Genomic DNA, 15,837 nt, shown 5'->3' with positions numbered 1-15,837 from the left:
TTTGTTCCATTCCAAATTGCCCCCTCTCAACAAAACATTCATTGCATTTAGTAACGTGTTGTTAGAGATTAAGATAGCCCCAATCCAGTTGCTGTTCTCCAAAGCTTAAAAAACCTGACTATTCCCTCAGGCATTCAGACAGGATTCAAGATGAGCCTGACTGATTATATTGTGGTTTTTGGATTAAAATCTTTTTGAGGACCTTAGCTGCATTGTATAAATGTGTCTTACAGTATTGAGGTTTTATGCTCAGAGTCACAGGAGTAAAATAGTTAGTCAAATAATTTAAAAAAATAAATTAAACAAATAAATATTCGACTTCAGTCTGAAAGATACACACACACACACATCTATATCTATCCATCTATCCATGTATCCATCCATCCATCCATCTATCCATCCATCCATCCATCCATCCATCCATCCATCCATCCATCCATCTATCTATCTATCTATCTATCATCTATCTACCCACCCACCCACCCACCCACCCACCCACCCACCCACCCACCCATCTATCTATCTATCTATCTATCTATCTATCTATCTATCTATCTATCTATCTATCTATCTATCTATCTATCTATCTATCATATACTGTACATCTGAGTGGCACAATGATGGCAAGTGCCTATGTACATTTTTTCTATTCCCATTCTCTTCTTCAATTAGTACTGATTACAGTAAAACATTACATTGACACCAACATTCAAAATAACTATAATAAAAAGTAAATTTTAATAAATTCTAGTTCTCATCTTATATTAACTCTCAGATCATACCGAAAAGGACATCTATGCAGCATCTCCACAAAATGCCTTAAGCTGTTAACAGTCTCACTGAGGTTGACAGTCTGTGTAACTAGTTTTAAATTTGAAAGCAAACCAAAAAACCTGAATGACATCACTTGACTTATGACAATTGGGACCAGCATTTTAGTTGCTAAGCAATTGGTCATAAAGCAAAACATCAGATGACTGCATTGCTTAGCAACCGCAGTCCCAGTAATCCATATTGCTGCTATTAAGCAAATTTTACCAGTTATTAGCCAAGCAATCCTCCCCAATCCAAGCTACTCTGGACTTGGTCTCTCCCAGCCCTCAAGCATCTAGTAAGGTAAAGGATTGCCTTCAATTTTCCCCACCTGCTTCTCTTCTCCCCACCCTCCCTTTTGGTGTCCCTCCACAATGCCTTGCTGACATTCACTGACACCTTCTTATTCCTAATGTTGACAAAGTGTTCCTGGTCTTGCTGCTGGGCCATATGAGGTTGGCTCTGTGCAGCATTTGTTTTTAAAGCACAAAGCAGCTTAAAGGGGCCAGAGTGAGAGAAAATATCTTTTTTTTTTGCCATACTCTTGGGGCATATGGGAATGACCAAAAAAAAAAAAAAAGCACAAAGCTTCCCCCTCTGGAGTCGGAGAGAGCTAAAATGCCCCTTTTTGTTCTGTTCCTGGATCCCATGCAACTGGCTTTAAGGGGAATAAAAGGCTGCTTTCCACTTTTTTTCTCTGCAGTTCAAAGCTTGCTCCATGTGATCCACTGCAAGAGTGCAGTGAAGAGGCCTTTTTGATGTACTCCAGCTCAAGGATGGGCTGCTTTGCGCTTCCCCTTCAGTGGTGGGATATAACTGGTACGCCCCGGTACGGGCACACCAATGACTGCTAGGAGCACCAGATACCGTTCTGGTGTGATGCTCTGGAGGCCCCACCCGCCCTCCTTACCTGTATTTGAGCCGATTGGGGCTTATGCGCATGCACACGAGCATACGGCGCCTGCACGATGCTCCACCGAGAAGCTGAATGTCGTGGAGCGTCCTGGGCGGTAAGTATGCAAGCGCGCTCTGCGCATGTGCTGCACGCGTGCATGTGGTGGACGCCCGGCCCCTTTGCACTGTACAGGTTGCAACGGAATCCAGAACCCACAACTGTTCCCCCTCCACTTTTTCGCAGAACAAAGCCAGCCCCATACAACTCAGCAGTCATGTTGGTCATACCTTGGCAGCAGTGGGAGCAAGAAAATGGTGGTGAGAGTCAGCTGGGGGAGCAGAGCACAGGGTGTGATGGAGCCAGAGGGCATATAGATGGTGGGGGGGGGGGAGGAAATAATCAGGTGAGATTAGCTGCAGTGCCCCTGTGGTCTTAAGTGTGGGCAAGGTGCTTGAATTTTAATCATGTGTCTGGGGGAACGCTGCAATGGCTGTAACTTCAGGCATGGGCCCAAAGTCCTTCAGCTACATGGTAACTTTAAATTGTTGCTAGATGAATGGTCGTTAAATCAAGGGTTAATAGTGTAAAAACCATCAGAAATAATGGCCAATTAAAATTAAAGGGTAAGCATTACTATGTGACTTACATTGTTTTGAAAAAGTTCAGGATGCATTCCTTTCACAAAATGTAATGCAAACATTAGCTGATCCGCCTGTAATCAGAAGACAAAACATTAATAACATCTTATGCAATGTTCTCCTTGGAAAATAATACCCTAGAAAGTTTTTTTTTTATAGAAACAGATAAAGAAACCATGCAGCTGGTTACATATCCTCAGATTTTGCTAAGGAAAATTCTAAACCAGAGTATCTTGGTTCAAGGCAATATGATATTTTATTTCAATATTTTTAACTCCCGTGATTTCTGTGACTGCATTTTTTATCTCTGATCTTTTAAAATAGAATCCTACATTCTTATTCTTATTCCACCATTCTCCAAAACAGTAATCTTGGGCATCCTCATTTTTAATGAAATATACAATGACTCCTTTAAGCAATAGAAATGACGCAAAATTGAATTGATTGTTCAACAGTCAAAGGTAATATAACTTTGGTTTGGAAATCTTTTTATAATACTGAATGGCTACATTGTCAATATAGGAAGCAATGCTATATTTCAGCTGAAGTGAAAGGTAATTGAACTAGCTCATTTCTGAACCAAGCAACTACATAAATCCATAGCTATTAATTTATAGTTTTTCCAATGAATTCACTTTCTGAACTAACCACCAGCATTTTAAAATCATCTGTGATATCTAGATCAAATAGTCACACAGTTAATGCTCACGATCTAATGCTCACGATGCTCACTGTAATAAAAGCAAATGGTATTCTGAGATTTAAAATGATTTGTCTCCTTCCATATATGTAACCATATATGCAAGTTTAACATGCTGACACTGAAGATGTGTAATATAGGGTGAGTATATTTCATTGTTTAGAATAGTGGAACTTTCAAGGATTGGAAACAATTTACTTTCAAAAGTTTTAAAAGAATGAATATTGAATGTGCTCTAACGATGGGAATGATCAATAAAACCTCCTATCTATGTTTTTATGTTTTAAAAAAAACTGTTGATGAATTTTATATGGTGTGGAAATCATATAAAATACTTGGAAAAAATTCTTTTATATCCATGATGGCAAACCTATGGCACGCGTGCCACAGGTGGCCTGCTTTTTTGTTAGGGCATGTGAGGCATTGCACTGTCAGCTCCAACGTGCATGAGTGCGCTGGCCAGCTGACTTCAACCTTCTTTTAAAGCTGTTTTTCACCCTCCGGAGGCTTCCCTGAAGCCTCCGGAGGGCGAAAAACAATCCAACACGCAAACCAGAAGTTTGGAAACGGACTTCCGGACTGCACGTTGGGACGTTTTTCGCCCTCCAGAGGTTTCAGGGAAGCCTCCTGAAGGCTCCGGAGCACGAAAAACGGCCCTACAGGCAAACCGGAAGTTTCAGGGGGAGGGTTAGGGTTAGGGTAGGCTAGGGAGGCTGTTTTTGCTGTCCCCAGGCTCCTAGAAAGCCTCTGGAGCCTGGGAAGGGCAAAAACGGGTCCATCGTGTCCCCAAAGCAGGGGGGTTGGAGAGGGTCACACGCACGCATAGCATTATAGTTCCCCCCCCCCCGTGCTCCCCCTGCTTTTGGCATGCGACGGGAAAAAGGATAGCCCTCATTGATTTACCTTATTTGATGCAATGCCAAAAGTAAGTGATGTTGAACTCAACTCTGGTGATTTTATGTTGCCAAATTTCTTGACAACAATATGCTGTGTTGCCATTGCATTCTTCCAGGAGTTTTGTTACTAGGAGTATTCCTAATAATTTTATAGTCACACAACTAAGGTCAACCCTAATTTGTTTTTTGGGGGGGGGCACCTGCTTGCAAATTTATGAATAATTTCATGCGAAAACTTCTGTTCTGGGATCTCTTAATTGGTTTCCTAATAAAATGTCCTTCTGAAATATATGGAATGTTTTATTCATAAGGTTATCAGTTTCTGGGCTATATTTGTTTTACATGCTGTGGAACATTGTATTCTTGCACCCACCCTAGACATTTCTGCCTTTTCCCAGAGATATTATAATTCTTTGTTCCTATTCTCTTCAAGTGGATGGCTCTAGCTGACATGTATAGCATTTAGAAGAAAAAAATATGCACAATTTTATCCTCAAGTGGAAGGAAGATAGATATCTCTATTGGGCTGTTCAGTCTCATATATGCCCACTCATGTGATATGTGCATATTCATTATTGCGATCCATTCCTGTATACATTGAATGTGCCTCCACTATTAGGGTGGTTACTCAAAAGAAAGCCTTCTGTTTCCCAGACCATGAAATTCATTCCCCTGGAAGTTTAATGTGTTATATTGGAAAATTACAGTTTCTATAATATTGGTTAAGCCAATATAATATGATCTCAATCTTCTGACTGTATTTATGTATTTTGAAGCCAATCTAACTACAATATACAAGTACAGGTAGAGGTGTGAGGTAATATTGACCACAATGACATTTTACTATATATATATTTTAAAAGTCATAGGTTGCAAAATATGCCAATCAACTATTCAACTGTTATTTATATGGATATATTGTGAACTAGCATTAACATCTGGACAACCCTGGTTTTAACCCTAGATTATCTAATGAAGGTCACTCTTCATTTAGAGATAGAATGTTGTTGTTTTTTGTTTCAGATAAGCTTCAGTCTCTTATAAGCTCATTGAAACAAATTTTCTTCTTAGTTCGAACTTAGTGCTTTAGAAGTTTTTATTGTCTCAGTGCTGTAATGAGGCAAGTCCCATGGTGAGCAAAAAGACTGTTCATAAACCAAGAAAATTTGTGCTGCCAAACAAGACAAAAGGATCCTATATACAATTCACATGACTTGAAAAGTACCATTTACTAACAAAAAACAATATTTGGCAGCTTTGTACATCCACTGATTCATATTTTCAAGTGAGCCAATTTATGCCTACTCCAGAAATATAATTCCACATTCAACACAGTGAATCAGTGCAAAGGAAAATGGCAACTTACCTTAAATAAACAACGACAGACATATTCATATACCAAGTGTTTCAATGAGCTGATAAGAGACTTTATCCTTTCCTCAGTATTTCCTAAGTCCTGAAAAAGAATGGTCAGATATTTAACAATATTATGCAATACTTTATGGATCAAAAATACCTAAAAACAACTTAAGATTGAAGGGTTTTATCTCAAAGCACACACATTTCAGAGCAGTGGTCCCACAAGTGGAGCTGGGCGCACAAGCATACCCCCCTGCCACTTGTGTGGCCTGATTCTGAACATTGAGTCCAGCGGTTGGGAACCCCTTTTTTCAGACAATGGGCTTGATTTATAATCAACAATTTAATCCAAAATATGATCTAACTGCATCATGAATTATAAAAGAAATCTGGGCCCGAGAGACAGAGTACATGTACATAGTTCTCCTGCCAATGAATATTAGTCTTTCAAAATTTGTAATAAGAAGCATTACAATGTGATGTCAGAAAGCTTTATTTTACCTCATTTAAATGCAGTCTGAGGTAACCTAATTAGCTTAAAACCATTTGTGTTTACAGTTCTTTATTATTTAAAGTATGCTAATTAACCTGTCAAATGAAGAGGAAAAAGAAACATTCAAGGAAAAGTAAGATCTTCCATACCACAAATAATTGGTATTGGTATAATTGGGCACCCCTTAATCTTGAAGTGACACCTCTCTCTAGTACACTAAAATAACACAAATTATTCTTTCAGATTCTCTAGCCTACCTTCTCAGACCAATTGCCTTACCTTGAACAAGGTATATAAGTTCTACACTGAGTAACTTAACATTAAAACAAGGCAGTAGGATATCTGTCAAGAAACTGGTTCATGTCCACCAAGAATCATCAGGAGTCAATTAGAGGAGACATTTCTCTTTTAAAACAGGAATTTCTTCCTATTGTTTCAAAACTAGCAGAAGCCAGGATCTACATGTCCTAAATGGAGATTTCATTATTAACTAATTAATTGTGAAATTAGCTGATTTCAGAAGAATCAGAAGTTTGCTATACAAAAGTTTGGTTGTTCCAAGGATAAATATACAACATTCCTTAACAAAATGTTACAATCAAAGAGATATCTGAAGATGAAGACAGATTTTATTATACAATGTGTCGCTGAATGTAAGACTATCTACTAAAATTATAGCAGGTGTGGGGAGGGGAACATGGAAGCCCCATAGTGATATAACCATATCACCCACAATGATGCAAGCTCCCCCCTTTTCTATGTGGATTGTCATGTGACCTGCCTGCCCCAAAGAAGTGAGACTTGTGATGCAGCACTGTGATACTTTCTTCCTTCTGATTTAGTGGTGAGATCTAGCAGATGTTGCTGTATTACTGTATCTAGAATAGAAAATCTCTTTTTTTTTAAATTGTTGCTGCATTATTGGAAAATGTGATGTGTTTTCCCTTTCTCACTGATTATTTTTTTTAAGGTTTGAGACACTAACGTTATATACTTACTTCATCACCTGGAAATTGTAAACTTTGATAATGTACTTTCAGGTGACTGAAATAGAGAAAAAGTAACTACATATTCAAACTTGTTTGCTCTGCTATTCGGTTTACCCAGAATAATAACATTCATCACATTTCCAACTGTTTTGTTGGAACAACTGAACTGGGGAAACATAATACACTTTCCTACAGCTTGTGCAAAAGGGAATTAATTTTTAGGCCCAAAGGAACATTAATCCCATCTTATTTTCATGGAACATACAGAACTGAGGGTTTGAAAACTGGGCTTCAAATCCAAAAATAATGATAGTAGTCATTAAGTGAAAAAGCTCTGTTGACAATGGGATATGACTCCAAGAATAATATGATCCTCCTGCTAGTCTGGTTCATATATTGAAACAGTAAGAAGCTGATCATATTATGGGTATCTCAGATAGTGGGGAACTATGAGTATGGTTTTTTTCCCTAGTCTTGTGGCTAAATTGAGAAAGGAAGGAAATGCATACAGTAGCTCAGTCTGGCTCAATCAATTTTCTCTTAGGTTTGGAAAGCCCTGCAAAATGTTATATCTAATCACTCTGCAGTTCCAGTCAACTTAGCGTTTCCTTTGGGAGTTTGTTCAGAAAAGTTAATTGCTTATACTCTGATTCAGGCAGAAATCTATATGGGTTTGCTTTTTCCAAACCAACAAGAAATGTTCCAATCATTCATCCGGCCATACTTCGTTAGCAAACAAAAGAAAAGTAAGATTTGTCTATTGTAAGATACTAATAAGCATGCTTTCTCACTACCTGATCAGTTCCTGACTATCAGTTGAAATGTGGGTGTGCTTTTGATGCTATGAAAAAACAACAACTATTTGATTCATAATTTTCTTTCTTGGCTGCTGAAAATCGCTTATTTTGCTACCATTTTGGCATTTCTGAAAGTGAAATCTGCCAATTTGAATTACAATTCTGAGTCTGGAGTTCAGAATGTTGTAACTAGGTGTTTCAACTTTTTTTACTAGAGAATCTATGCTTTGGTTCTAATCCAAAGCATTGAGCAGAAAAACATTCAAAGGACAATGCTTTCAAGTTTGTTCAGTAAATATTTTTAAGGTATTCTTAGACAGTTTAGGTGTGAAATTAGGTGCAAAGATTGGGGAAAAGATTAAGGTAAAGGTTCACCAGCACCATGTGTACTAGTCGTTTTTCGGCTCTGGGGATGGTGCTCATCTCTGTTTCTGAGCCAAAGACCAGCACTGTCCAAAGACGTCTCCGTGGTCATGTGGCTGGCATGACTCAATGCCGAAGGCGCATGGAATGCTGTTACCTTCCCACCAAAGTGGTCCCTATTTTTCTACTTGCATTTTTACATGCTTTCGAAATGCTAGCTTGGCAGAAACTGGGCAAGTAACAGGAGCTCATTCCATTAGGCGGTACTAGGAGAAAACATTACATCTGTAGTAAAATATCTATAGAATACAGCTTGGACTCCAATTTCCTGTATATATTTGTCTTCACATGTGATCTTGGGAGTATCTCTTGCACCACTTGGAATTATCATGATAGTGATGGCTGTTACCAAAGTATCAATAGAGATACTTGGAGCATTTCTGGAAAAATATAGAATTCTTTGGATAATTTATGAACTTATATTTTTTTTTAAAAGGCCCAACGTCAACATACTGTTACAAAGTATTCTGGGATTAAAAGCTTTTAATGTATGAGGGTCACTTTTAATGTTTTAGAGGAGTCTAAGAGCAATAGTTGGAGGGATGATGATTCAAATGAATCATGTCGGGAATATTTTCTTGATGTTTTTAAAAGAAATTTTCAGGTCTTTGTTTTCTAGCCTGTATTAAGTTCATTGTACGACATGTGCTGATGTTTTCACGGGCTTCCTATAAAAATTGCAGAAAATATTACCACCAGCTTCAATAATTACAGCTGGTAGAACCTGTGGTGCCTTTAAAATATGGGCTTAGGAGTCCATGTGGCTTTCAGGCTGTAGGCTAACTACCTGTAATTTAAAACAGGCAAACAAACCCCATAAAAAGTCTGCACTGTCCTCCTATCGGTAAAAATGCTTAATTTAATGGTGAATTGTGGTACTGGGTTGGGACCGTTAATAAAGATTGTTGCTTGAAAATTAAGAAATAAATGAAGAATTTGTATTTACATAAATAGAATCTCATTTGCATTCTCCTGACTATGGAACTATGCTTTGTTTAGCCAAGGAGAATTACATGTTTTATTTAGGTCTCTTGTCAGGTAATTTTATACAAATATACAAATAAATTTCCTTCAAATACAATGATTATGGTGCAATACACTAGGTATCAATGGTGTGCACTCACTAATGGAAGGAGTGCCTTTATTTCTTTTTTTTTAATGTTACTTCAGCCAGCCTTATTTCTAGTTCTTGGGGCAAAAAAGGTAAATGCAGTAAGTGTGTGTATGTGTGTGTGAGGGGAGGGAGGGAGGGAGGGAGGGAGGGAAGGAGAGAGGGAGGGAGGGAGAGAGGGGGAGGGATACATGCATATATTGGTTTGAACTATTGGCACATACCAGTTCACTTTGCAGAGCCCTTTGAAAAAGTCTCAGGAAAGAAGCCAGACTAAAACGATACATGTTGTTAATTTTGGACAAGTCAGAAATAATAAAATACATCTTGCTGCCACTTTCAGCCAGAGTGAGATATGCATCCCTTTCCTGAAAATAAAGAAGATTAAATGTTAGAGCTCTATTGCCATCTATTGGAGATGTATACACACAATGAAATTAAAAATACAAATAACATACAACAATTCAATAGAATAGAAGGTACTTTATCAATGTCAACATGCATTCATGTGTGCAGATGACAAAGCAAAACATTTATGTTTTATTAGACAGTCAGTTCTAGCCAAATGGGCAATCACCCCTTGCCCCAATATTGACTTATAGCAAGTTGAAAGAGGTAAGAGGATGCACAAAAATCTATTATATTTCTAGATCATTTGCAATGACCAATATTGGCTACAATCCACTAGGGACAAAAAAGACAGTAATAAAAATTCAGAGACATATTTGAATCCTAGTAATTGACCTCTGTAACAGATGATCTCTTGCTTGCCCCACTATAACATACTTTATGTGCGGTCATCCTTGGAAACAACTTTAAAAGGCAGTTAGTACAAAATTGCCGCAGCTATTGTTGGTAAGATACCACCGCCCATGTAGAATAAGTTCCTGCATTAATTACTAGCAAATGTCTGGGCCCAAATCAAAGTACTGGTCATTATCTTCAATGCCTTACTCAGTGTACCACTGGGATATATAAGGCAACACCATAGCTAAACTGAATCTGCCCATCTGGCCCAGACATTTAGAGAAGGGCTGACAATAGTACTTACCTGCTAAGTGGTACATGGGATATGAAAAAGATAAGTGAAGGGGGAAAAAACCCTTTTCTGTTATAGTTCCTACCCTCTGAAACTTTTCCCATTGGTGGTATGTGCAGCCCTAAACCTCCTGGAATTATGTAAGTATGTTGGAATCCATTATGTCTTGATCTTGATTGTCATATGTCATCATATCTTTTTTTAGTTTACTTTATTGTCATTGTACTTCGTACAACAAAATTAAACGCTATCTTCAGTGTATATTATAACTATAAAAATAAAACACAAACACACATCCTTCACATTCTATACAATTGAATTGAAAACCCGGTATTGCATTAATATTGCACTATAAAGTGGAATTCAATTGGCTACTGCCCTGGGATAGAAGCTGCTTTTCAGCCTATTTGTCCTTGTTTTTATTATCCTGTACTGTCGGTCAGATGGTAATAGTTCAAAAAAATGGTGCCCAGGATGAGATGAATCTTTAAGAATGTTTTGAACTTTCTTAAGGCAGTAGGAGCTATAAAGCTTTTCCAGGGAGGGGAGAGGGCAACCAATGATGCTCTGGGCAATGATGTTAACCCTTTGGAGTGCTGTCCTATCCGCCACTGTGCAATTGGCAAATCATACACAGGTGCAGGAAGTTAAAATACTATCTATGGTGCAACGGTAGAAGGTCACAAGCTCTACTATGAAATCATATGAAATTGTACTAGGATTATTTAGATATACCTTGCTTTTATAATGTTTCTTTCTTTCTGCTGTTCACCAGAAACTCTTTAGGGATTGAGATGAGCTAAAAAAATTATTAAATAAATAAGAGTCCTGATACAAACGCTGGCGTTCTGTACTATTGCCTCAACAACGGCACAAGTATTTAAATCACAGTATTTGAATGATAATACTATCACACAAAATACATTATTGGGGCCCTTCCATAGGTTCCTGTTCTGATAAGTAATGTTTCATAAAGTTTTCAGACTTAAATTATAACTGTTGAACAACCATTTAAGCAACCAGGAAAAAACAGATGGGAATGTATAACATAGGAGTGAACTGGTAATTTAGTGTTTGGCTATTTATGGAAAACCACTTTAAAATTCCAAAGAGCTTAAAATGCCATCTGTGATTTGGCATATGGATTTTCTATCACAACCAAAGTCTAAAATATAACTGGATGTACCCCAAACCCTCAAGAGAAATTTTGAACTGCTGTTGCTAGATATGTACTCAGAAACTATTTGTGAATTAATCTACTGTACTTTCAATGAACTCTGAGATTTTGCAACTAAATTAAAAGAATTATAGGAAAAGATTTATTCTCACATTCCCATTAACCTGCAGGTTTCTCTTAATTGAGGTATTTATCTACTAGCATATAAATTGTATTATATTGCAGCAAGTCAAGACTTAATGGATCACTTCCTGATATGAAATGCAATGAGGCAGGCGTTAAAAGAGAAAAACAGCTCTTGATAGTTGGACAAAATAAAAAGAAAGAAAGAAAAAGGCGATAGACATACAAAAGGAAAAGACAGATACTAGTATCTTTGTGATAAATTAACCAGTTTACCTATAAGCATGAATGAGAAATTTTCTTCACATATTTTTTTAAAGAGGAAAAAAAATACATTCTGTATTAAATCTTTTTAGTAGGTTAGTAAACTTTTAATTGTTTAAATTAGAGTTCCCAACCTTTTCAGCTTTGTGGGTGGGTGGAGGGAGAGAGGGGATGGTTCTGCATTAGCAAACGGCAAACGTAAGCCCACAGATCCATTTGCACAAGTAGCAGGCATGTGCAACTGCGTGTACATGCGCTCACCCACTGCTGGCGCAAGTGGGGTGCTTGCCCACTGTTTTTGTGGCCCGGTGGAAAACAGCTCATGGCCTACTAGTGGGCCACAGCCCAGAGATTGAGGACCCCTGGTTTAAAATATTTTTATAATATTTACAAGTAATCTATCTATCTTCTCTATCGCTCTCTATATACAAGTGTGTGTCTGTGTGTGTCTGTGTGTGTCTGTGTGTGTCTGTGTGTGTGTGTTCCAGCAATTTCAACCAAACTTGGTACACAAATGACTTACTCTCTGAAGACAAATACTGGGGGGGGGGGGGGGAAATAATCCTAACACCCCTCGGACAGTGTATTCTCTCACAATACAGACTGTTGTGCCTTAAAATGGTTTCTACTGTACTGCCATAAAATAACTTACACTGTACAGCATAGTGGAGTTGCCATGGTAATGGCTTCATAGTACTCCACAAGGGGGCTCCCTCTGATAAGGGGAAAATCCAATATTAGAAATTACGTTTGGTCAAGACATTTTCCCTGTACAAATAAATATCCGGCCGATGCTGGGTTATCACCTAGTTATCAATAAAGGAGACAGTACTATTAATGGCTCTCTTGTGCCCTTGCAGATGTCAAAACCAGGGTGACAGTCAGCAAAGAGAAACCTGCGAATCTTAGCTATGTGATACGAGTGGACAGTGGGCTATTTTGTTTGATAAAGATGAGAAAAATCAGATAGAAAGACAATTGATAGAACAGATGGAAAGCAGGCAAAAGAATATTAGAATTAAAACAAATTATTATTAGAGAGAAGTAGATACAGTGAACATTTGACCATAAAGTCGGCAAGAATCAAGCCTGACTTGATCTTTCTTAACTAGTTCAACCAAGGTTAGATACACTGTCACGATGGATTAGACATGTTGGACCTCTATCTGACTTGAAAGCCCTAATATTCTGTGCCATCCACATTTCATTTTTCCTTATATTTTCCCAGTCGTTTCTACCCACCCAGTTCAGTCTGGCAGGTTGGGAATGTTATGGGTACTATTATTCAAGAATTGTCAGGTAGTGAGTACCAGAATATGTGGTTTCTTTGTTATAGCCCCTACCGGATGATTCTAATCCTTGTGGCCTTTCAAAAGGCTAGGAAAACCTGGTTGTGTGCCTGAGCTTGGGGCCCTATTTTTTGGTGTATTAACATCCTTGGCTATAGATCTACTCGGTGACCATGTATATTTATTTTCTATTGCTTTAATCATTTTAATTTGTGTTTATGTTTTTATGATATAGAGAGCCGAGGTGGCGCAGTGGTTAAATGCAGCACTGCAGGCTACTTCAGCTGAGTGCAGTTCTGCAGTTCGGCTGTTCAAATCTCACCGGCTCAGGGTTGACTCAGCCTTCCATCCTTCCGAGGTGGGTAAAATGAGGACCCGGATTGTTGTTGGGGTAATATGCTGACTCTGTAAACCGCTTAGAGAGGGCTGAAAGCCCTATGAAGCGGTATATAAGTCTAACTGCTATTGCTATTGCTATATACACTGCCCAGAGTCATTTACTGTGAGGGGCAGCTCTAGAAATCAAATAAATAATATTTAGAAAAAAGATAATAGTTTTAGATTTCACTCTGATATGAGCAAGAGAAACAAAAAAATATTTAACATAAGGCTCTGTGTACCTAAAATCCTAGTTTTTTTTTTACTCACATACATTTATGATAGGTTCTTCTAATTAATATATGTTATTTGATATACAGTATGAAGGAAGCTAATCAGGATAACCTTATCTTTTCAACTGTCTTTCAAATCTATAGGTGCATACCAGACATAATTTAAAAAATACATTCATGTTCATTGAGAGCAGAACTTCACTTATATTATCTGATTCATCACTAAAAACTATCAAAAAAAAAGGAATATAGAAACTGTTCAGTTCTATACGGGATCTAATGAGTCATCTTGCAATATTTTCTCCACTGAAATCATCATAACTTAGAAGTGCCTTTTTTGGATGTGTCATACAAATGGATTATTTTAAAATAGACTGATGTTTTTCATGGTATGATGGCAAAGTGATATTTTTTACTGATATTATGCATTTTCAGAATAAAAGATAAAACTGTTTAGGTTGAAAATAACCTCAGGAGACCACAGAAGATTTTCTAACAGAAATCCAGTTCTTGAATTTATTAATCCACTGGGAGCTAAAATAAAACATGTTATTTAAGTAATACATCCTCTAATAAACCAAACCAAATACTTACCTGATCAAGGGAAATCTGAAGTCTATAAAACTCAACAAGAGATTCTTGAATGAGGGCACTACTTGCTTTAGTTTGATTCAGAGATTCAATCAGATCCTTATTTTCAAGTATATTTCCCTTACAAGTTGCAAGCGTCTGCAACAACAACATACATTCTTTTAATTTTTAGAATACTTTGAATCATTGACAGATAACAAAGATATTTAAATCCACATTGTCTGAATAGATCACAATTGGTTAATATGTCATATCTTTCAAATGCTCCAACTTTCTTAATCAAGTCTCAAACTCAAAGGTGCTTTTTTCAAGAGACAACTGGACTTTCTGGTTTTTCTTAGAAGATGTTTCACTTCTCATCCAAGAAGCTTCTTCAACTCTTGGATGAGAAGTGAAATGTCTTCAAAGAAAAACCAGAAAGTTCAGTTGCCTCTTGAAAAAAGCATCTTTGGGACAACCATGACCTGGATGACTGAGAATCTCCATAGGCATTCCTTAATCAGGTTTTTGTGGAGAGATACAAAACAGTATACTAAATTGTTCCTACTCTCTTCAAAAATTCAGCATTACCTGTTTCTAAAACAACATTGGTCATATTTTGAATTTATGTTTATGTTAAGCATAATCAAAATTAATTCTATTAATTTTTCATAATTCCTGGCTTAAAATTTCAAACAGGAGAAAAAACCCCAACAAACTCACAATACCCATAGAATTTTTAAACTGTCACACTATGTAATCATTTCAGTCAACCAGGCCATTTTTAAAAAGTCATTGTATATAGTATGTCTTATGAAAACATTGGCCATGAGCTATGCCAAAGAAATGTTATATACTCATATAGTAAGATGATGAGTGAATGTTTTTTGAATTCTTCCAGGCTCTCTATAGACAGTAGCTACAGGCTCATGTACACAGGATAGGATAGGATAGGGCAGTGATGGCGAACTTTTAGCACGTGTGCCAAAAGAGGGGGAGCGCAGGGGGGTCGTGCACAGGCCTGCCACAACCATAATGCAATGTGCGGCACCAGCACACATGACCAGTGAATTCCGGTTTGCTCGTAGGGTCGTTTTTTGCCGTCTGGAGCCTTCAGGGAAGCCTCCGGAAGGCCCCTGAAGGCTCCAGAGGACTAAAACCGGCCCTACGAGCAAACCAGAAGTCCGTTCCTGAATTTCTGGTTTGCCCGTAGGGATGGGTTTTTTAGCTCTGGAGGCTTCAGGGAAGTTCCTGTTTTTGCCCTCCCCGGGCTCCTATAAAGCCTCTGGAGCATGGGGAGGGTAAAAAATGGCCTCAAAAAAAGGTTGAAGTCAGCTGACCAGTGCGCACATGCGCACTGGCCAGCTGACAGGATGCCGCCTGTCAAATGGTGCCCTGACAAATGGCTCCGCGTGCCACCTGCCACACATGCCATAGGTTCGCCATCCCAGGGCTAGGGCGTGTCAAATTTTTCCTACTTTCAATTTTCAAGCATTAGGGGTGTTCAAAAGTTGTGACATACCTTGGAGATTGTAAAGATATTTTGGTTACTTTAGATGCACATGGTAAGCAACCACATAAATACCATAACTTTCTAACATTTTGTTTGTTTCTGCTCTGGTTCATTTGATTGGGAAGAAGGAAGGAAGA

At 38.0% G+C, this 15,837-nt stretch overlaps 1 protein-coding gene across 1 annotated transcript in view; it reads right to left on the bottom strand.

Annotated features, from left to right (window-relative positions):
• DYNC2H1 (dynein cytoplasmic 2 heavy chain 1) overlaps nt 1–15,837 on the bottom strand; it is a 165,073-nt gene that overhangs the window by 64,821 nt on the left and 84,415 nt on the right. The window contains 4 exon segments of the mRNA XM_032220187.1: nt 2,355–2,420; nt 5,309–5,398; nt 9,339–9,482; nt 14,212–14,346. Of these exon segments, the coding sequence (XP_032076078.1) occupies nt 2,355–2,420; nt 5,309–5,398; nt 9,339–9,482; nt 14,212–14,346 (435 nt within the window).

Source organism: Thamnophis elegans, chromosome 6 (assembly GCF_009769535.1).
Source record: "Thamnophis elegans isolate rThaEle1 chromosome 6, rThaEle1.pri, whole genome shotgun sequence".
NCBI lineage: Eukaryota > Metazoa > Chordata > Lepidosauria > Squamata > Colubridae > Thamnophis > Thamnophis elegans.
Note: the sequence above shows the minus strand (reverse complement) of the source record. Positions and strands in the feature narration are given on the sequence as shown.